The 21,667-nt window shown below is 53.9% G+C and overlaps 8 protein-coding genes across 8 annotated transcripts; 3 read left to right on the top strand and 5 right to left on the bottom strand.

Annotated features, from left to right (window-relative positions):
- Positions 1 to 496: 496 nt before the first annotated feature.
- J4E83_001868 (uncharacterized protein) lies at positions 497 to 3,931 on the bottom strand (the record flags this gene model as incomplete). Its single annotated transcript, XM_049328821.1, has 1 exon — positions 497 to 3,931. The coding sequence occupies one exon, from the start codon at positions 3,929 to 3,931 to the stop codon at positions 497 to 499; it is 3,435 nt and encodes a 1,144-aa protein (XP_049191793.1).
- Positions 3,932 to 5,049: 1,118 nt separating this feature from the next.
- Positions 5,050 to 7,323, top strand: J4E83_001869 (uncharacterized protein; the record flags this gene model as incomplete). The annotated part of the gene is made up of 3 exons (XM_049328822.1): positions 5,050 to 5,301; positions 5,464 to 7,056; positions 7,111 to 7,323. 3 exons carry the CDS (start codon positions 5,050 to 5,052, stop codon positions 7,321 to 7,323), a joined length of 2,058 nt encoding a protein of 685 aa, XP_049191794.1.
- Positions 7,324 to 7,773: 450 nt separating this feature from the next.
- Positions 7,774 to 8,693, bottom strand: J4E83_001870 (uncharacterized protein; the record flags this gene model as incomplete). Its single annotated transcript, XM_049328823.1, has 6 exons — positions 7,774 to 7,941; positions 7,995 to 8,231; positions 8,288 to 8,316; positions 8,366 to 8,428; positions 8,476 to 8,541; positions 8,621 to 8,693. 6 exons carry the CDS (start codon positions 8,691 to 8,693, stop codon positions 7,774 to 7,776), a joined length of 636 nt encoding a protein of 211 aa, XP_049191795.1.
- A 256-nt stretch (positions 8,694 to 8,949) lies between these two features.
- On the bottom strand, positions 8,950 to 11,451 carry J4E83_001871 (uncharacterized protein; the record flags this gene model as incomplete). Its single annotated transcript, XM_049328824.1, has 3 exons — positions 8,950 to 9,170; positions 9,221 to 11,309; positions 11,374 to 11,451. The coding sequence occupies 3 exons, from the start codon at positions 11,449 to 11,451 to the stop codon at positions 8,950 to 8,952; spliced, it is 2,388 nt and encodes a 795-aa protein (XP_049191796.1).
- A 735-nt stretch (positions 11,452 to 12,186) lies between these two features.
- On the bottom strand, positions 12,187 to 16,345 carry J4E83_001872 (uncharacterized protein; the record flags this gene model as incomplete). Its single annotated transcript, XM_049328825.1, has 10 exons — positions 12,187 to 12,253; positions 12,305 to 12,749; positions 12,797 to 12,853; positions 12,907 to 13,005; positions 13,057 to 13,189; positions 13,249 to 13,284; positions 13,337 to 13,406; positions 14,747 to 15,783; positions 15,846 to 15,963; positions 16,017 to 16,345. 10 exons carry the CDS (start codon positions 16,343 to 16,345, stop codon positions 12,187 to 12,189), a joined length of 2,391 nt encoding a protein of 796 aa, XP_049191797.1.
- Positions 16,346 to 17,624: 1,279 nt separating this feature from the next.
- J4E83_001873 (uncharacterized protein) lies at positions 17,625 to 18,563 on the top strand (the record flags this gene model as incomplete). The annotated part of the gene is made up of 2 exons (XM_049328826.1): positions 17,625 to 18,072; positions 18,130 to 18,563. 2 exons carry the CDS (start codon positions 17,625 to 17,627, stop codon positions 18,561 to 18,563), a joined length of 882 nt encoding a protein of 293 aa, XP_049191798.1.
- Positions 18,564 to 19,828: 1,265 nt separating this feature from the next.
- On the bottom strand, positions 19,829 to 20,327 carry J4E83_001874 (uncharacterized protein; the record flags this gene model as incomplete). Its single annotated transcript, XM_049328827.1, has 2 exons — positions 19,829 to 19,951; positions 20,085 to 20,327. 2 exons carry the CDS (start codon positions 20,325 to 20,327, stop codon positions 19,829 to 19,831), a joined length of 366 nt encoding a protein of 121 aa, XP_049191799.1.
- Positions 20,328 to 20,690: 363 nt separating this feature from the next.
- On the top strand, positions 20,691 to 21,348 carry J4E83_001875 (uncharacterized protein; the record flags this gene model as incomplete). Its single annotated transcript, XM_049328828.1, has 2 exons — positions 20,691 to 20,938; positions 20,994 to 21,348. 2 exons carry the CDS (start codon positions 20,691 to 20,693, stop codon positions 21,346 to 21,348), a joined length of 603 nt encoding a protein of 200 aa, XP_049191800.1.
- Positions 21,349 to 21,667: the final 319 nt, after the last annotated feature.

Here is a 21,667-nt window from a genome sequence, read left to right on the forward strand (position 1 = left end):
ACATACTTGGTTGAGGCTGACGAAAAGGAGAATTGGGTGTGATCATTTAGCGTACTTTGCGGTGCATAAGAGTCGTCCAGCTTGAGTATAATAGACCTTTGGTAGCATCTATGCATTTGATATCTATATCGATAGACCGCCAGCCTCACATCTAGCCATGGCATGATACTGTTCATGTCTACCCTCGTCGCAAGTTCCCACCATGGTATAAAAAGAAGGATCATACAAGCTACGAAGCAAAAGAAGAAAAGCGCGGGCCCAAATCATCCGCCGAGAAGGCTGACACCGCGTCCATGTCAGGTAAAATACATAATCCGGTGGAAACCCCACCGTGAACCGCAAGACAGCAGAACCTGTTGAAAGCGCAAATTATACCGTAGTCCCGCTAACCCGATGCTAGAAAAACGTCAAGAACGTGAAAGAGAAACATTGTACACAAATCGTGAATGGAATGAACGCAATTACAGCTGGTATGCTGGTGTCATCCCAAGGTCTTCTAATCAATGGTGATGACGTCGTTTTTGGACTGCCCTGGACGACCTCCTGGACCGCCTCTACCTTGCTGTTGTTGCTGGCGGCCGTTTGGCATCTGCTGCTGTGAGGGTCTGCCGTTCGGAGGTTGGCTTCTCGGATGTTGCTGCATGTTCGGGTGCTGCTTCCCAGCCTGGGCCTGAGCCTGTCTTTGCTGCTGCTGGCGCGCTTGCTGCTGCTGTTGTTGCATCCTAGCCTGCTGCTGCTGGTTTCCCTGCTGGTTCCCGTTCGCCTGTGCAGGCGCCTGACCTGGACCAGATCCCTGATTCTGCGCTTGTTGCGGGGGCTTTTCAAGTGGTGGAGGTGCGACATAACCTCCTGCCATTTTACAACTCAAGACACACTCATCCAGCTTGAGTAGTGCTTCAGGGATCGCGTCCAAGTGCGCCACCATGCCGGTTCGGGTACCAAACCATCCTGAACCCTTCCCACTGAAGAGTTCCTTCAGCTTGGCCTGTAAGTTGTCGAGACGCCTATGACCAGGTGCACGCTCGGGAGTTGGTAGATTTGTGGCTTGATTTGGAGGATCCTTTGGACGCAAGTTATCTTCGATGAACCAGTACACCTGGTCATCTTTGGGCTGAAGGCGCACGTCGAAAGTGCAGACCGGATTGTCATAGGTGAGTCGGTATTTAAGGACGGAGTGAACATGAATTGCGGGGTTACTGTAGTTGCCTGGCGATCGTTCCTCGACTTCGCGCAGGGCCTTGAAGAGGGGCCGGGTCGCGACGAGAGTCGTACAGAAGCGATCCAGGCCATCGACATCGCTGACCTCCGTGGTTGGGAAGGAAGGCAGCCGATCGTTGGCGATCTCAGTAAGCAGTTGGAGAATCCGATGGTGCGGATTGTCATGTGACAGCTCGATGGTAAGCTCCTTTTCAGCGCCAAAGTTGACAGTTGCAGAGTATGGCGATGGACCGTACTGGAACTGTACGCGCTGTAAGGAGGAGGACGAAAGCCGCATTTGACGCTTCTGAAGGGTACTGGCAAAGGTACGAAGACGGTTAACATCTCGCAATCGTGCTCGCAGCTCTCCCAGGATATCTTGCCCAAAGGGTGTGGCAAGAAGAATCCTGAAGTTGCCATCTTCTGAGAACTTGAAGGCGGTCTGTGGTGAAGCTGCCATGAGCTTATGCATGTCTGCAGCGACAGACTTGACCATTCTACCGACAGCCATATGCCAGACATCCTGACCCCCAACTTTCAAGCCTTCACATGTAATCTTGATGTCTGATTCAAGCCATGAGTCTTCGTCTGCTTGGGGCACAAGAAGGTCCGGAGTTTGCACATGCAGCACCCATCGACGGGGAACACAACCAGCTTCCACGGACGAGCCTGCTTGCCCTAACTCAGGTCGCAAACTGAAATTCTTCTTCTCCTTCTCTAGTTGGCGAGCTGTGACGCGGAACGACAGAAGCTGCACAGCGACCCTCTCCAGACTTGCCAAGGTGTTGCGATTGATGGGTAAGGAGCTTCCATCAGGCCTGTCCAACTTGATCTGCTCGGCGTATTCGAGGCTATTTCCACCAGATCCGATTTCAAAGATCCACCACGATTCACCTGAAGAGTCGATTACCGCTGCCAATGCCCAGTTTGGTGTCCAGCCGCGAGGGCAATACAGCGTGGAAGAGATGACATCCAATTTGACAGCAGCCGACACGACCTGCTGTTTCAAAGCCTGTCTTGCGACCGATTGCCAGCCGAGTTGTTGTGCGTTCTTCTGGATCAGACTGAGCAATGTGCCGGCTAGCACTTGCGTCATTACATGAGCAATCTGTGATGGCTCTCTGCCTTGGTTGAAAGCATTCTCCGCTCGCGCTGATAGTGCGCTAGCTGGTCGCAGGATGTAGTTACCAGTGACCGACTCTAGTGATAGGGTAACTGATGTAGATTTTGTACCCAGCGATGCGTTGAGTGTAGAGTCGGCAGGTTCGGTCTCGGAAAGATGTGCGTTCGCCGTCACTCCAGACTTGAAACTCTCCTTTGTGGATCGCAAGATATCACTCGTGTGGCGTGCGATGACTTGCTTGATAACGCGTTCCATGGAGAGATCCTTCCAGTCAAAATGGAACTTGACATCTTTCACTTCTTTGCCCTGGCGGAACCAGCGCGTAGTCAGCGACGGTATGGGAGGCCCTCTCCACGAAACTTTGCCGTTCTTTGGTTTGTTGTTCGATACGCCAATCTCAATCCAATTCTTTTTTCCAGGCTTATCAGTCCAATAAGACACGACGAGCAAGCGATGCACAGGCTCAACCTTGAGAGATCCAGCCCAGCCGCTGCGAACGAGATTAACAGCCTGCGATCGAAGCACTGAGATCTTGTGCGTTAGAACGAAGTTGTTCAGGAAGTCGAAAAGGCCAGTCAGACCCTTCTCCTTTAGAACCACGTCGGCCTGCAGCTTGAGTTGCATAAAGAAACGGCTACCGACGGTAATGGTAGGTGCAGGAGTGAACAACAACCGGAGATCGATGAGAAACCACTGTTCGGAAGCATCCTCCACAAAAGACATGACGTCAAATTCCAGCTCATTAGCAACAACAAAAGTTGCGCGTCCAGAGTGCACACGCCAGTCTTGGAGGTGTTGTGGGAGGCTTTCGTGTACGTTGAGGCGTATGGAGAGAGAGGTGTTCATGTACCGAAGGAGTTTGAGGGCCTGCTCAGCAGAGATAGGCTCAGGCGGTATGTAGCCCAGGCTCGGCATCCATGGCGCTTTCCCTGTCGATAGCACTTCCAGGGCGGTCGCAACGTCCGGATTGTTTTCTCTGGCATTGTTGGACAGAATCTTAATCTTTTCCAGTTTGTAGTCAGCAGCATCCATATGGGCTGCCTGAGTACTCGCGTGGGCCAGCAAATCAATGAGTTTTGATATGTCAACGGAAGCTTTCTTTCCCCATTCGGTGAGGACTAGCAGCTTGATGAATTTAGCCCGTTGCTCCTGCGCGAATTGAAGCACAACCAGCTTTTTACGCTTGTTCGCCTCTGCATTCACTTGTGCATTCGCCGCGCCAAGGCCGTTGGGAAGCGCGCCATTTGAAACTGGCGCTATCTGAATGGCGGCCATGTTCTTCAGGACTTCCTCCAGTTCATTGTAAGATTCCTGGGATATCCGCAACAACAGTGTCGATAGGGACATGTACTGCTCGGGGCCGATATGAGCGATCTCCGGGGGCAGATCCGAGTATTGTTCGAGCGTGGGACCGGCCGTTGCTGCGACTGCCATGGATGCGCCATTGGTGCTGGTTTCGCGCAAAGGACCCCCATTAACAGCAGGTCCCCCTGCCGGCGTGTCACTTCGCGCACCATTGAGTCCGCCATTGGTCAGATCCCCGTTGTGGCTGCGCTTCCTGTTTTCTGCATCTCGTGAAGCCGTCGCTGAGTCGGACCCGGTGTGGTTCATGGTGAGAATTCCTGGCATACTACGTCGTCCTCCGTCCCGCAGCCTGGGGCGCCGTCTGCGCACCCGTTTTGCGCGCGTCTGTAACTTTCTTGAAGTGTGTGGTCGCGCTTTTTCCTTGATGTTTTCGCGAAAAAGTCAACCGCGCGGTGTTTGAATCGTGATCGAGGCTGCGTGCAGAGGGCTGGCGGTGGAGTCGGCGGTGAAATGCGCAGGTTAGGAGTGAGGCGCGCTCATTAAAGCAGATGCTTTGGTGTAAGAATGGAAGCGCCGAGATAGCACGAGGCGCAGTGAGTGTTGAAAGGGCGCTGGTCGAATGCAGCAGGTGAAAGAAAGCGAGGTCGGGGCGCTGCCGACTAGCGCATCGTCGACTGTGAATGCTGCAAAACGTCGTGATGGCAGTCGCGGTCGTAGAGCGGTGGGAATTAGTCCGGAGTGGCCGTGGATGGGGTGCGCGCGACGTGGGCGGGTGGAGTGGTTGCAGCGATGAGGTCGTTGAAACATCAGCAGCCTCTCGTACCGACGACGGGAGGGAGGGCGTGGATTGGGTTTAGCGCCTTGGCGTTCGCTCCACCCATGCGCGCTGATGATGGAGCCCTGCATCTCCTGCCAGACACACTGAGGTCGCATCAGCAACCGAGTCAAGCTTGGGGGCCCAGCTTGCTCTATAGTGCGTCAACGACACTGTATATCTCGTCGCGCGGATGCGATGTAGCTAGCCACTTTAATCGCTAGTTCGTTCAGTCATTCACCGCATTGCTGTCCGCGGCTCGGCGAGCTTGCGGCTGCGGCGGCCAGTAGTCTATCTAGATGCGAGCTTGAGCGCAAGCGCCTTGTCCAATGTCTTTCTCGGATAAGCCTCTACTGCAAGTAGACGCTTTATCAGATGTTCACAGGTCATGCCCATGGGATCATCCGCTGCCACCCCAACAACTCCACATCTCTCCCCAGCTTGGGCCTGACCTCAGCGTGCCCACTAGAAGTTGCCCTCCGACCTGAATAGCAGCCCGGTCAGCTGTCGCATTTATCCCTCGATCCTTCATCATGTCTCAGTTGCGGTGACGCATTTCCGTTGATTAGCGCAGGACCCTGTTTTGCGGACAACTGCTTCCAATCGCTCGATGTCACCTCGCGCGCCCGAGCTCCCGCCCTATGAGCGCCCGACCATTGCGCGCAATGCATCCTCACAGTCCAAAGTCTCGGTGCCGTCCATATCGCAGTCCAACGAGGCAGACGATGAGCAGAGCCTCTCTTCCGACCAGAGCCTCGACATGGAGTCCCACGACTCGCAGCCCCACTACGAGGGCGAAGACACCCGGTTGACCAGCGACAAGGAGCTCCGCGGCTTTTACATGTATGGATGGGCTGCCGAGGTACTTCATCCCTTCCTTCTTACTACCATCCCGTTTTGCTTCAAGCCTTTGCAAGCTTGCTGCAATATCGCAAAGCTGTGCGCGTATCTTTCTCGTGATGCTACTTCGGACGCGCCTCGTCAAGTTTATAAACCACGCGAGTACCGACACTAACCACCCCAGGTCTTCGTTGTTTGCGGTATCGGGTCTTTCATACCTGTAACGCTCGAGCAACTCGCGCGCGAGAATGGCGTCTTATTATCCGATCCTTCCACACCGTGCAAAGCCACGAAGCCTACCGTCCATCCAGGCCCATCATTCTCCACCAACGCCGTAGAAGCTCTGTTCAAACCGAATCCTGAAAAGGGACAATGCGTCGTTCATATCCTCGGTATCGAGATCAATACTGCGAGCTTCGCCATGTACACTTTCAGCATATCCGTCCTCATACAAGCTCTGCTGATCATTAGCATGAGCGGCGCAGCGGATCATGGGAGGTTCAGGAAGACCTTCCTCTTATGGTTCGCATTTATTGGAAGCATCGCGACCATGCTTTTCCTACCCGTGGTACCCAAGGTGTACCTGCTAGGCGCAGTACTGGCAATCATCTCAAACACATGCTTTGGTGCCAGTTTCGTACTGTTGAACAGCTTCCTACCGCTAATGGTGCGCTTCCACCCTACAGTCAAGTACGCCGACTCGATCGCCGATGAATCGTACGCAGACGAGGAAGACGAGGCGGAGACAGAAGAAGATGACGAGAGAGGAGGTGAAACTCCGACGCAGGAGAATATCATAAGGGGAGCGCAATACGCAAACCAGCTTGGACAAAGAGAAGGCCTTCTTGACGAAGTCGCTGATGCGACAACCGCACTTTTGCCGAGTAACCTTTCAGCCGCCGATCTGACAATTCCGAGGGCAAGAAGCAGGTCCGCTCCTTCAGTGGAACTCGCTCTTGCAACCAAGATCTCATCCTACGGTATCGCGATCGGTTACATTGCTGCTTTGCTTGTGCAAACTATCGGTATTCTCATCGTCATCGCGTTCCAATCCTCCAACTTTGGCCTCCGCCTGGTCCTCTTCGTCATCGGCGCGTGGTGGTTTGTCTTCACAGTACCGACAGCGCGCTGGCTGCGTCCACGTCCAGGGCCACCTCTGCATATCGGTGCGCAAACCTCCAACTTTGGCACTGCCCTCGCGTACTTTGCATACTCGTGGAAATCCCTTGGTCGTACAGCGACCCACGCGCGACATCTCAAGGATGTACTACTCTTCCTCGCAGCGTGGTTCCTACTTTCAGACAGCATTGCCACTGTATCTGGTACAGCAGTGCTCTTCGCAAAGACAACGCTAGGCATGTCGTACGCCATGCTCGCCCTGATAAACGTCATCGCAACAGTCTTCGGCGTTCTGGGCGCCTTCCTGTGGTCACGGCTGTCTGCTTTCTTCCGCCTGTCGCCAACACAAACAATCCTACTCTGCATCATGCTCTTTGAAGTGATTCCAACCTATGGTCTTCTAGGGTACATACCAGCAGTCCAGCGCTTAGGATACCTGGGTTTACAGCAGCAATGGGAGATGTACCCTCTAGGTGCAGTCTACGGCTTCGTCCTTGGCGGTCTCAGCAGTTACTGCCGTGCTCTATTCGGCGAACTCATCCCTCCTGGCTACGAAGCCGCCTTCTACGCTTTATACGCCATTACGGATAAAGGCAGCAGTGTCTTTGGTCCTGCTATCGTAGGCGCCATCACTGATGCTTATGGCGACATTAGACCGGTAAGTCGGCTCAACACTTCTGAATTTCATCCCTCATACTAATTTCAACTACAGGCTTTCTGGTTCCTAGCCATCCTGGTCGGCCTCCCCTTCCCCATCATGATGCTCGTCAACGTAGACCGCGGCCGCACCGAAGGCGCCGCCCTCGCCAAAACCCTCGAAGAATTGGCGCGTGCTCAGGATCCCAGCCACATCGACGCCGACGATAACCTGTCGCAGGAGATCAGAGATGACCTCCGTAGCTCGTTCTCTTATCAGCGCTCTTGAGTCATTTAATTACCTGCATCACGATGCTGTTTGCGTTCGGTCACGTTGCATTGGGATGTTGTTTGCGCAGTCTTGGTAGCTCTGTAGGCTCGCCAGCTGGCCTGGCAGGCTATGTTTCGTGCTTCATGTATTGGTGTCTGCACTGCATTGTAAAGGCGCTTGTTTGCCATTGGGATCTAAACTCTCATCTCTTGTTCGGTTTTTGGTTCGCATCATTGCGGGTTTGCCAGAGTGGCGTTGGAGGCGTTTTAGCTACGTTCAAAGCACGATGTGAATGATATATACGCAAGTTTGATACACTTTTGTATGTCTTCAAGTAGTTCGTGTCTTGAGCCTGAACTATCTGACTTCACTACATCGTCCTGGTATGCTCACATCTAACATCGTACAACATCGCCAGCACATGGCACCTAAGCGTCATTCACGCCACTCTGACAGCGCAGCAGACCCTCATCCATCGAGGTCGAACATCTCCCTCTGGTCCTCTCTCTCTTGCGGATCAGGAAAATTCTCCTTGATCTCTTTCCACATCTCCGTCACAATCTTCTGCCTCTTCTTTGCCACACGAATGCTCTTCTTCCATTCCTTCTCGATCGCTTCTCGCTCTGATGTCGTGACCTTGCAGAGTTAGCACAAACCTGCATAAATCACTCTGAGTACATTGAACCTACCTTCTTCGCCTTTCCCTTCTTCAGTCCATCAAGTCTAGATTCGATCTGCTCTTTCTCTGTCTCAAGAGTGGTAACATTGGCGACAAGATCTGCCGTGCTGAGCGTGGAGTTGAGACTGGACAAGGAGCCACGGAGATTCTTTGCGGCTGCGATAAAAGTAGTGGTTTGCGTGCGGAGATCGAGAATGGTTTCGTCGAGAGCGGCGAGTTGTTCAGTGGTGCATGCTTCGGCTGCATTCTACAAGTGGGTCAGATCTGAGCAGATGTTCGGTAAGAGAAAGGATTGGATCATACCTGTAAAGCGTGGTATACGATTTGCTTGCCTGAGATTGTCAACTGATGTGAATTGCAGATAGGCTCGACCAAGCTCACCAGCGGCACGCCCCTCAATTGCTTTCTGTTCGTGGAGATCTTTCAGAATCTTTGCCGCAGACGCTGCCCTGAATCAGTCGTTGTCGGATAAGAGTGATAGATCAATGAACCTTTTGTGACCTTGTTGTGTAGATTCGCCGAAACATCGATAGCCGAGTATGGGCGGTTTTGCTTGCCTGCGACCAGTCAGTCTTTGAGTATAGGGTGCAGTGCGATCGTTGAGCTCTCAGATGTGAGGTGAGGTGAGTGACTCACGTAGATACTCCAATACTAGATCTGCGGCCTCGTTGGCTGTGGCCTTCTCTTCTGTCTTCTTGCGGGGCGCCATTATCTGCTCTAGTAGCGATGATAGGGAAAATTGAATGAAGAAGAACAGCTTGCTAGGTGTGATATGGGCTCTTGTTGAGGTGGCGCTAAGTCACGGGCACAATCCAGACGGAAGGAGCCATCCTCAACCCAGGCAGGTGGGGTGAGCATGCTACCTGCAGTTGAAGCCAACGACGCCGAGACAATTGCCATACAGATACTAATGTAGATACTTGATTCGTTATCGCAAGCGCAGTGCCAGCCCGTTAATTAGTACTTCAGCCTCCACGTTCACCAAACTGTGTAGCCCAATCCTCAAATTCCTTCAGTCCTTGCTTGCTTACAGACGGTCTGATAGTCTGCAGACTAGCTACAAAGTCCTGATATTGTATCGGTCGTATTTGGTCCATCGTCATTGAAAGTAACTTCTCGCCCAGTGAGCGCAAAGGGCCCATTGCAGCGTCTTTCGCGAGCGCCGTTATATCAGAACCAGAGAAACCTAGAAAGAAATTAGTGTTGCGATTCAGGTCCTCAATGATCATCACATACCCTCAGTGAGCTTGACCAGACGATCCAGATCGCGGTCACTCAACTCATGTTTCTGGTGGCTCAATAGCGTCTGGACTTGTTGCTTCCGGACCCAATCTTCGGGCAGTGGGATATATTGCCTTCTCACAAACCTTCGTCTTGCTGCTTCATCGATCGCCCACGGCAGGTTTGTTGCTGCGAGGACGAGAACCCTAGTTGCATCGCCCCTCTCTTTGTCCTTGTCCGTGACCGCGCTCCCGGCAGCTGCCTTTTGCAGATCGGACCACTGAATAAGGAACTCAGTTTTGATGCGTCGCGATGCTTCGTGCTCGCCGGATCCCGAACGCGACGAGAGGAGTGAGTCGATCTCGTCGACGAAGATGATTGATGGCGCCAGCATCTTTGCAAGCTGGAAAAGGGCGCGAACAAGCTTTTCTGACTCGCCCAGAAACTTCGACGTCAGACTACTAGCTGATATGGCGAAGAAAGTAGACTTTGACTCTGTAGCAACTGCCCTGGCCAACATCGTCTTTCCAGTTCCAGGGGGTCCAAACAAGAGCATGCCGCGTGCAGGTTCTCGCAGACCCATAAACAAGTCAGGCCTCAAGAACGGGTACACTACCGTCTCTTTCAGGGCGGATTTCGCAACTTCAAGTCCTGATACGTCGCTCCAGTGTACCTCATCTCCCTGTATCACGATCTCGTTTAATATCTGCTGTGCTGCTTGCTTATCGACGCCCCGTGGCAAATTCTTCATGATCTCATCCGTTTTGCGCTTCCATTCATCCGTCTCTTCTGGCTCCAGTTCCGCCTCAGAACTATCCGCACCTGGGGTATCTGGTAGTTCTGCACGCATCGAATTGCCTCTAGCCCTGCCCTTCCGCACTGGAGGTGGCCTCTGCTTGAGCAAATCTCCGTCCTCTTCCAGTGATACAGACTCAGGTGAGTCCTCCTGCTCTGAACTGCTTCGCGCTTGTGTGTCGTTGCTCTTGGGTTTCGGTACAAGTCTCCTTGTCGTCGGATCCCATATCACTCCACCTCGCTCGCCCCCAGTGTCGCCGTACGAATGGGCTGCAGCAGACGCGGCAAGAGATCGAGGGTCCGGTGTGGGCTTGGGATACTCCTTTCGGTAAGATGGTAATGGTGTACTGGGCCCTTGCGCGTTGTTCAGTCGACTCAAACCCACAGACTTTCGGGGTATTGCTGGCGCTGTTCGCTCGTTTGTAGCAGGTTTGACCGGCCCCGGATCAGTCTCACCACCAAGTGGTGGAACCGCATATGCGGTTGATGCTGACCCCTCGCCAGCTCTAAAGTAGAACGGTGCTTGTGCAGGCGGCGGTTGTGCTTCGGGTTTCGGAAAATAAGCACTCGGTCTCTCAGCAGCCGGCTTGTCGAGGGATGAGCGGGCGGAGGGTGTAAGAGAACTGGTCGATGGGTTCGGGGCCCCTAATGTTGGCCGAGTGGAGGATGCTGTGGCTTTGACACTCCACGCTTGGGTAGCTGCCTTTGAAGCATCCGGGCGACTTCTCAACGTATTGGGCAACTTCGCCGAAGATGGCTTGCTCTCTCTCCCGGGTCTCAGTGTCCGTAGCATTCTGCCACTCTTCTCCGGGGATGGGGTACGTGTCTTTTTATCTCCTACTGGTCCTGGGGATAGCGTCGATGCGCTCCGAGTCTGGGTCAAGCTGTTGTCCCGTATGGAGCCAGTACCGGAGCTCTTCCGTGGCGCCATCGCCGGACGGTATGGCAATGCTGGCGGTCTTGAGAGATCTGTGTACTCTATGGGTGGTATAGATCCGGCTCCGAGCCATGATGTAGATGCGCTTGGATCGTTTTGCGATAGGGGCACGCCGTGGGGTGGTGGTGTGGGTGCATCGTTGTCTGACGAGAGCGAGGCAAGGCTCTCTTTCGACTCCTTGCGACTCTTTTTCAGCGCCTCTAATAGATCCACGCGCTCTTTACACTGCAGCTCCAACTGGCGTAGCGATTCGATCAGTGCTCTCTCTGTTTCGGACGCGGGGCGGTAGGTCGAGGGGTTGCGACGGGCGTTGTGGTAGTAGATGTGGTCAAGGGCGGTTTTCCATGATCGCAGCGCTTCTTTCTCGTTGTTCTATATGTCTCTCTGTCAGTGATGCTGGGCACATGCGACACTTGGGGGGTGGTTGGGCACTGACCTGGCCCTCAAAGTAGACTGCAGTCGAGCAGGCTAGGAAAGCCTCGTCGTAGGCTTTCTGCGTCGTGTTGGCGCGCATAGCGGAAAACATGTATATGATGCGCCCAATTCACGCGGGGGGTGGCGTGGAGGACAGAATAGGTGTCTCGCGTCCAGTCTCGGGCTCGTGTTTGTAGATTCGTCGCCGGTCTTAGTTCGCGCGGGTGTGTGACGTAGGTAGCTGCGTTTCGCAACCGCGAGGGCTGAGCAGCGACGACCATGGAAGACGACTTTGTCCTCACGCATCCATGCATCCTCTACGCAACTGGGCACGCTCTCTCTCGCGCTATTACATCAGATCACAAGGTAATACTGTCAACCCAGGATACGCGTGCTCACACAGCCACGAGGAAGGCGCATGTGCAAGTGGGGCTGCTATTCGCGCCCGGCTGTTATCGATTACGCACCTTGTTTGGGCTGAAGAGCGAAAATGTTCTTGGGTCTTGAGTGACGCCGACACTGAATTTGCTATATGATACAAGAATGCGCATGCCGTCGTGTGCTCGCATAACCAAGCATCCAGTACGCCGCCAGATCGGCTTCCACAAAAGCCTCTATGACTATACAATGGCAGTGAAGAAGCGTCGCGACGCAGCCCTATGCTCCTCCAGCGCGCCACACAATGCTAGACCTTGCCTTGGATGCCCAATACTGCCATGGTCGCTACTCTCCGCGACACTGCGTGTATATCGTTCCGTGGGTAGTGCGCATATCGCGGAATCAGAGGGCTCTCGTAATGGTTCAAAAGAAGATCAGTCAAATAGTCGTCTCTCTGTTATATGGCCGTTGATGAGTTGGTGCTCCTCCGAATGAAGAAAGCCTTGGCCATCTCGTATGCGGACCTATGCAGTGTCAGATCAATACCGGTTGCGGTGTCCAAGCTCAAAACTTACCAGCAAATTGCCGTGCTTGGCATGGTGGTGATGATTCGGGGTTTCAGACCACGGAAGTATCCCCTGTATCCTTCCCTTTGATGGATAATTTTGGCTGCCTGGATTAGGCCGGAGACGTTCTTCAATTCTGCGTCTCGAGCATTGCCGCGTGTTTGTAATAGCGTCTTGATGACATCGAGGGGAGTTGTGAGCCCCGCTGCAAATCCTCCGGCGATACCTCCGGCGAAGCAGTGCGTATAGGGGTCGTAGCGGCCGGTCGGGTTCATGACCTTGGACATCGATTCGTAGGCCATGAATTGGAGTGCGGTAAATGGCACCGTCATACACAGTGTAGTGGGGTATGAGACGTAGAATGCGCCCACGCCCTCAGTGCGGAGAACCTCTCGGGCGCATTGGGGGACAGACTTGTAGATGGAACCGTGCATTTGCATGCGTTGTTTTATGACTGCGAGATTCAGTAGGCGCGGAGCGAGGTCGTGGTGCGCGTCTTACCGTCAAAGGGATTCATCAGCGCATCGCTGGAGATGGTGGCCGCGGCACCGCTAGCAGCTGTTGGTGGTCAGTAGCTGCTCCCGCATTGGTGTGGTCGTGGTATTGCGCACCTGCCGCGAGGGGATGATGCTCGTGGCTCTCTCCCTCATTGCCGCCGAGGGCGTGCTTTGTAGCTTCATAGGATGCAAAATAGACGGCATGCGCGGGACCTGCATTCTGTCAGTTCTCCTTGCCGGTCTTGCTCGCCTGAAACAACCCACCTGCGCCCATTACCACGCTCGAAAGTCCCCTCCACAGTGACCAGAAGCCCTCCGCCCTAGATATAGTGACCATGGCGTTCGAGATACCGCTGTACATGGCGCTCGGCGACGGGTTGACGATCTGCATGCGGGTCTGTCCGGAGTCAGCGCGCTGTCGGCAGTGCATGGAGAGCTTGGTGGGAAGCTGCGTACCTTGAGCAAGTCGACGGGGTACATCACCGAGTGTTCCTATCATCGGGTCAGTCGGGATATATACACGGCGGCGACCTCGGAGACGTACCGCAACACCTGCGAATGCGCCCGCAAGCATGTTGGCGGTGAGGGAGAAGTTGGGCGGGAGCGCTTCATAACTGGCGCGCAAGTCAGCGACGGGTGTCTCTCATGTGCGGCGGTGCAATGGAGCTGTACTCGTGTTCTTCTTCGATAGGAACTGATGGCCGATCATTGGGGGCCATAAGTCGGCCGGCTACTGGCGCCGCGGATTCCAGGTTTGCGACTTGAGAGGGTTTTTGTTTTTGGGGTGGACGTAGAGCCTCCGCGCGTCGATGCAGAGGGGCGACTGTGGTGAGTGGGCAATTGTCTGAAATTGAAGTTGTTACTTTTGTTTGCAACTAACGGAAGCGCGAGATGACTTCAGCCGAACGCCGAGACGTCAGACCTAGATTCCGCCCGCGACTAGGTACTCTCGCTGAGTCGCTGCTATCTGCCCTTTACGTACCCATGCCTCCACCAGCGATGCCGGAGCTTCCATGGCAAACCTGCGCATGCGCATGCCACTTCGTCTGCCAGCGAAGTTTTCATCCTGAGGCTGTTTGCCATGGCGGACGGCGCATTTTCGCGACGCCCTACCCAAATGCCCCGTAAATCGGTGACAGGTGCCCGCGGAGATCAAGTACATCATCAACGCGATAGCTAGACTCGGCCAAGGTGCCTCGGATGTGGGAGGGGGAAGGTGCTTGGTATATCTTATCTGATCATCTCCGCCCGCACCTCGAGCCCGCCACACACGTCTGGTCCGCTGCCACTCGTCTACACGTTGTTCGCAAAGCTTGAATTTGCTCACGATACCCCGCAAAGTCGGCAAGTCTCGATTAGCGCATCCAGACTCGCATGCTGAATAATGTCCGATCTTGGGATGGTTTGCACAGTGCATGCCCGAGCTTCACCTGCAAAGCTCGCTAGGTGCACTGAGCACAGTGTTTGATAACAAATGGACAACCAGCGAACTTTCGTCTCCACTCCGCCTCGCAAGCTGAATAATAGGGCAAGTCTACACACGGAAGTTTGGACACCCGGAGCTATTTCTCGTAGATAGCTCACGGTGCCTTGGTCCGAGGCTATCCCATGCAGATTCGAGCAGAATGAGCAGCTATCGTACAGCCGGCAGCTGATCGTACAAGTACAATGAACGCGCGGTCTTCATGTGCTGCAACAAGCAATGCTATCCAGCCCCTCTGCCATGCCACGTTACGAGATGCCACGTCCGTGACCAGCTGGCGATGCCGTGATCCGGGATACCGGAGGTCCTTATATCTTGTTTGCGCATCAACACTCGCACCGCTTGTACCACCGGGGAAAGCTGACTACGTCCCTGATGTTAGATACACCAGCGAGGTAGCACAGGAGTCGATCGAACCCTAGACCAAAGCCTCCATGCGGTACACTGCCGTATCGGCGGAGATCCACATACCACTGCAGGGAGCCGTCTGATGCGTCGGTAGTGCTATCCGGCGCTTGTTGAAGACCATGTTCGTCCATGGATTGCAAGAGTTCTGCTAGTCGATGTTCACGCATAGAGCCCCCGACCAGTTCACAGATCTCAGGTACAAGGAGATCGAAGCATGCGACGGTCGAGGTGGCCGGGTTGTCAGCTGTCGGGTCATTTGACGGCGCCATGTAAAAAGGCTTGATGTTACGTGGGTAATCAGTGATGAATACGGGTCCACCGCGTCCCAAGCTCTCAGCCAAGAATCGTTCGTGCTCGGTCTGGAGACCATCTTCATGACCAGGTGCATACTCAAAATCCGCCTTGCCCTGAGCCACTGCGTCTTTAAGGTGCTGTATTGCGGCCGCATAGGTGGTTCGAGGCCATGGCCCCGCTACCAGCCCTTGCCACCGTTGTGCGAGGACAGTGTGCGACACGGATGTGCTCTCTTGGTCCTGGTCTCGTGCTCGTGCCTCGAGAAGTTCTTGACCTACAACCGACTCTTGTAATTTCAACGCAACGGAACGCAGCATATTTTCCACAACATCCATGACGACATTCACATCCTCTGTGAAAGCTAATTCTGCTTCCAGCATGTAGAACTCGCTAAGATGACGGGCTGTATCACTCTTCTCGGCTCGGAATGTTGGAGACAAGGCCCAGACCTTGTTTACTGACTGAGCTAAAGCCTCTAGGTGAAGCTGACTGGAGACCGTCAGATACTTGGGGGAACCGAAAAACATGTCTTCTTGCTTTTTGACCTGATTCGAAGAGCTTTTGTCTGCTGAAGAAGGTGCTCCAGGCGCCACAGTGAACACCTCTCCTGCGCCCTCGCAATCGGAGGAGGTGATGATTGGTGGATGGCACTGAATGAAGTCATGTTCCGCAAAGTAGTTGGTCACTTGTGCAGTGACTAGCGATCTCAGCCGCAAGAGAAGCGAGTTAATTGGTAGTCGACTTCGGAGATGTGGGAGTGTGCGCAAAAATTCGGGCGTTTGGTATTTCTTCTGGATTGGGTAGGTCTGGAATTAAGATTCAGATCAGACATCGGGCAGGACTCCGAGGCTCACTCATGTTGACTTACTGTGGCATCATTCTCTCCCAATATTCGCACGTGGTTGACTTGAAGTTCATGGGATTGGCCTTGGCCTGGTGAGGGTGTCCATTTTCCCGTGACTGTCACTGCAGTGCCCGTGGAGAGTCTGATAGTACAGCATGTCAGTACTTACAGAGTGTTCTAAAGGGAGCTACTGACCCTTCTGCTAGTTGAGGAGGCAGGACGGCCTGGACTGTTTGCAAAGTCGAGCCGTCGCCTATAGCAGCGAATGCGATGCGTTTTTGCTTGCGCACCGTCCGTACATAGCCGTTTATCGTTAGTGCCTCGTTGTCCTGTGCACTCTGCTGAGACGAACTGGCCGATTGAGTTGGCCTTAGCAGCTCAGCAATAGTGTTTGGACAGAAGGTGGAACTGCAGCGGGGACGGCATAGTGATAGTGCATGTGCGCAAGGTAGAGCGGTTCCCCGGTTTCGGAATAGGTGCTGGGGACGGACAACGCTCCTCCGAACAGGCAGGAGCCAATTCATTTACGCGTCGGCAAATTTCGATCGGCCAGGAGCTGCGCAGTGTAGCGTAGAAACAGCACTCTCTATCACACGTGCGGGTTGATGTCTGCGAAACCTTGGGAAAAAAACGAAGAACGCTTGGACCCCACGCTAGGATCGCGAAGGCCTCGCCCGTGCCGTTCCTGTGGCTCGTTGATCTCGACTGTAACACTTCAGCCATGGCTGAAACATCATGTGCTGCAAGGACCGACCATGTCCTTTCACGAGATTTGAGGCCCATGAGCATAGCGCCGATGGCCTTAGGAGCCTGTGGTCTTGGTGACCTTCTTGGTCGTTCCCTTGACCATCATTGGGTGGGTCAGCTTCCTCCTCCCCTCCACCGCCAGTAAGCACACCAAGACACAAACGCCACGCCCCACCAAGCTCGATGGCCGTTTGTACAACCTTTACCGTCTGCCAGGATACTTCCAGGCAAGGACCCGTCATCAAAGTGGCGGAAATGCTCGCTAGATGGACGTTTTCGTGCCACCTCCGCTGGCGGTGAGGAAGACGCCTCGTAGAACGCCATGCATTCCAGCAGAGTACCATTACCCTGCATCCGGATCTTAGTGCCGACGCTATTACTGCGACGCTATATCGTGCAGGATCTTGGTTAGCAGCTGTCATCATCGGCTTGCTCAACGCCGCCAGATCTTTCTAAACCGCTTTTAAATATTTGCAGATCGCTTCAAGGCCTGGACGATCGATCCAGCCACACATCCCTGCTCCAACACACTAGGAACCCGACACGGCACTTGGTGGCTTAAGGTGCCTGGCAGCTATGTGGGTGCACGGCATGGCCCCCAGGACCAGGATGAACTTTTGCAATCACAAGGCGCGGCTGCTACCGGCCATTCGACATCTGTGTCTTCCCTAGACTGCTCGGGCACACGACTCATGGCTCCATCTTTCCTGCAGGTCTGCGCTACGGCTGGTGTAGATGCTACCCGCGATGACTGCATGCACAGGGGAAGGCTTGATTCCCGCAGTGGACTACCGTTTTGGTAGCTGGCGCAGTGGAAATACGCCAGCTTAGTCTCCGGGGTCCATCTGGAACCATTATTTAGCTGCGTTATCACACGCCCTTGAGTAGCTGCTCAAGTGATATACTACCCTCTCGCCCGTTGGGTCACAGACTCGCTTTCGTTACTGCCAACCCTCGTTCCTCTCACGCTGTTCCACACTGCAGTCAACTACACCTTCATCATACGTCCATTCACACAAGCAGTCCACAGGAACCCCCTCACAGTACTTTACTACCATGCCGCCATCAAGACCAAAGCCGTCAGAAATAGCAGCCGAAGCAAAACGCGTATGGATGCCGCATATCTGGAAGCATTACATCCGAGACTCCAAAACCTCATACCTGTACCCAGACTCCTCGCAAATAAGGATCAACGTGGACAAGCGATCATCACAACGCACGAGAGTAGCAGTCATGGAAGGCGACCCCGTGAACTACGCTTTGGGCTGGTACCAAAGTGCTGTCAACGCAGACCCAGAGTGCAAGCGGATACCAGTGATCAACGTAGCAAACGAGAAGCGCGCTGGAGGTGACTGGGAATCTGGGCTCATGGCACCAGAGGAATGCTTCGCGCGGAGAAGCAACCTCGTGCATGCCCTGACAATGCCCTGGAACGCGCAATTGGGCCGAGAAGAAAACTATTACCCAATACCACAGACAGGCGGCATCTACTCCCCTGAAGTCTGTACGTTGGCATGCTAGTAACGATCGTCACGAGGCACAAGTCACTAACGGGCCGCAGTTGTTTTCCGGGCAGGCCCAGATCAAGACTATGCAACTTTCACAGACATAGCGTCCTTACCTGTAATATCCGTTGCACCCGTGCGGCGTCCCAAGCTTGACGAGAGCGGCTGCAAGTATTCGTTTGCACAAGAGAAGGAGCTCATGAAGGAGAAAATGCGGGCAGTACTGCGAATCGCTTCCTACTGCGGGCACAGGAACTTGGTATTGGGCGCTTTTGGACTAGGGCCTATATTCCGAAACCCGGCACAGGAGGTAGCCCGAATGTGGAGGAAACTACTCTTCGAAGAGGAGGAGTTCCATGGCGCATTCCAGGATGTCGTGTTTGCCATCGACAGTAGTATGGTTGGGTCGCCGAGCAAAGGGTGCGCGTCCGATGTGGAGATTTTTAGGCGCGAGTTCGACCCTGCGACTATTTGGCCGACAAAGTGGTGACCAAGTGCCACTAGGACGACATCGAGGATGTAAGCACACGAACTTCAGTAACAAAATCTTCGGATCAGCATTGGGTAGCTTTTGGGTAGCATGGGACATGATCACGAAGCCTACGAACAAAAGCACACGAACCGAAACGCACACACACACGCACACGTACACACGGAGGCAGGATCCTTCGGCGACGCACCAACCCGATGGAGGGGTAGAATAAGCCACTTGACCCGGATGAAGTCATGGAAATGGTGGGGTGGGGGTCTTCTGTATGCATAGATAACCGAGAAAAAGCTCAGATCTCGCCGACCCGACGAGTCGAACCAGGTGGCGCGCTGCTGCTACTGCCGCTCGATTCTGCGGCTAAAACCTGCACGTCTTAGTAGCCAATCAGTATTAATCAACAATATTGGGTAACATGCTGTCTTGCGGCAAGACATTTGTCATGCTCCTTGCACTTTGCTGTTTTGGTGCGTGTAGGATTCCGGGCCCTGGAAAGTTGATTCCGATGCGCATGTTGAATCCGATGATTACTCTGATTAGGCTTTCGTGCTGATGAGGGGTTGCCAAACAGAGTTGAAGACTTCCATGTTCCCCCTCAACAGTAGAGTTACCGCTGTCAGGCTGTCAGCAACAAAGACTCGGGCAAAAGGAAACTGCCGACAGGCAGCCACATGCCACATGCCCCTGGAGGTATGGTGACCAACAAAAGGTCACCGCCCTTGGCATCAGGGCCAAGACGCGGCCTGACCTACAGAACTCACGCTACGATGCTGCATGGAAACAACTCCCGCGCCTACTCCTAGGCCTGCATTGACAAGCTAAACACCGCTGATCCCCGATTCGTCCTTGCGTCTATGCGACGAACCCATCATGCAAGGAGTACACTTGACAGGCGCGGCTCGACACTCTATGGCTAGGCTACATCGGTGAGCGTTCCCAAGCTCCGGTGACGACATTATGCGAGTCTAGTCACAGTTCGAGTAAGGTAGTGTGTTGGATATTTGGGCCGGGCTACAGGACCGCGCGCTGAGGGTGGGAGGTTCATGCACTTCCATTTGATCTGAGGGTCTAAGGTAAACGCGATGCCTTGCATTTGAGTGCATAGAGAGTGTGTGGGTGCTATGCCCCATCGTGTGAGAAGTCTAGAACGGCAGGGAAGCCGAGCTGCGTGATAGCTGCAAACGCTTTTTGGGAGCGCTTTGAGAGTAGTATACATATTGTACATTGGTCATGAGCGGCATTATTAGGGCTGTTCAGCCATCCTCCATCTATCTGTTCTGGCCCGGCAGTGGTAGTTGCGGGGCAGTGATTTCTCCACCTTGCATCTCGATCTTCTTGATCGTCTGTTCTCTTTGGTAGTTTACGACTCGTTGCTTCTTGAAGTATTCGACCTAGAGAATGTTAGCCTAGTATTCGGGTGTGTTCCTTGTCCAATCTGTAGTCCAAGAAGCCTGTAGTGCCATAGTCGCCGTTTCTGTCACGGGCATGGAAGTATGCTGCTGGCGATTGCGAGATTTGACGTACCCAGCTGTGTGCACAGTTCTTCTCAAACTCCTGATCGAATGACGAGCAGAAGCTGGCCGCCTTGTCCCTACCAGACTTTGTATTTATGCTATCCAGGACGTTGTTCTTGTCGAGACATTCGAAGAAAGCGTCGCGTGCAGCGTAACATTGTTTCCGGTTGGATCGCGATGGCGACTCGAATGCACCGCCTTCTGTCTTCTTGACGCCCGAGTCGTCCTTGGAGCTTGAGCCGAACCAACCCATGGCGGCGATTTTCGAGCTTGCGGAGGAGATGCGGAGGTGGAGGCGACGGTCGAAACTGGCGCGGGTGTCAGTCGCAAGGTGGGGTATTCGCAGGTAGACCGAATCGGGGTGATAACGTACGTCGGTAGTGTAAGTCTGGAGGTCGGATTTGTAGAGTTGATAGGGTTGTTGTCGATAGACGTTGGAGAGCGCAGCGATGTCGAATTCGTGCTTGGCAGACCCTAAGCTATGACATCGGCGCTGGCTGTCCACGTTTCGCCGAACCGTTAGGGAACCCATGAATCAACAGGCAACCTTGCAACTACAACAGCCAAATCGACAACTCCCCTTATGCTCGGGTTATAGCGCATCGCCCGCGTATTGATGCCACGCCGACGCCGCCCTCCACGACCCGGCGCACTTGCGGATCTGTCCCCAACCCGCATCCTCACGCAGATTGTACTCCTACAGGCTGCCTACTATGCATGCGCCGGCGTCCTCATCCTCTTCACCGCGCTGGTAGCGGGCAAGGAGGTCAGCACCGATCTCCTATTCAGTTGGCAAAGTCTACGCGGCGATACCACAATCGGATGGACGCTGGGTCTGGTCTGGGTGCTGAATAGTCTCACTTGGTAAGCACTCGATCGCGCTGGATAATCAGTCATACCATGGTCTAACACGCGGCAGTGCCATCTTCATACTTCTCCTTATCGCGCGCTCAAAACTCGTTCTCGACTTCGCCCTGACTGTCCACTTTATCCACCTGATCGTCACCTCCCTATATACGCACGCGATACCCACCCACATGTTCTGGTGGGCCCTCCAGATATGCAGCGCGACCATCATGACTTCGCTGGGCGTGTGGGCATGCCAGTGGCGCGAACTGAAGCCAATCAATTTCGGTAGCAAGCCGCCTGCGCGATCACAACCAGCTACAGAGGACGAAGGTGGAGAATCTAGAGGGCGAGGGAGGGGCAGAGGGAGAGACGGTGCTGGTGAATACGAGATGGTGGGGATGAATGAGGGGGATAATAACGTTTGATCAGATTTCAGACCTGCATAATTGGCGTTTGGGTTGGGTTCACTTGGATACATGCATGTGAGTGGAAGGAGGCTGTTGAGAGCCATCACATTATACCCTTAGAAAGCATGGAGCATATTACATTAAGATTCGTCTTCTACTTTCCCATGTCTTTAATCTCGGACGCACCATAGTGTCATCGACACTCGTAACTTTCTATTTCTCTACCTGCGAGAAACCATCTGGAGCCACTGCTTTCGAACTCGACAACTCCATCTCTTACTGCAAACCATGGTAATGCCTTTGGTTCCATACTGACATCTAATGCTTCTCTTTCCTC

The sequence above is a fragment of the Alternaria metachromatica genome (assembly GCF_023757995.1).
Source record: "Alternaria metachromatica strain BMP 0045 chromosome Unknown scaffold_3, whole genome shotgun sequence".
Classification (NCBI taxonomy): Eukaryota; Fungi; Ascomycota; class Dothideomycetes; order Pleosporales; family Pleosporaceae; genus Alternaria; species Alternaria metachromatica.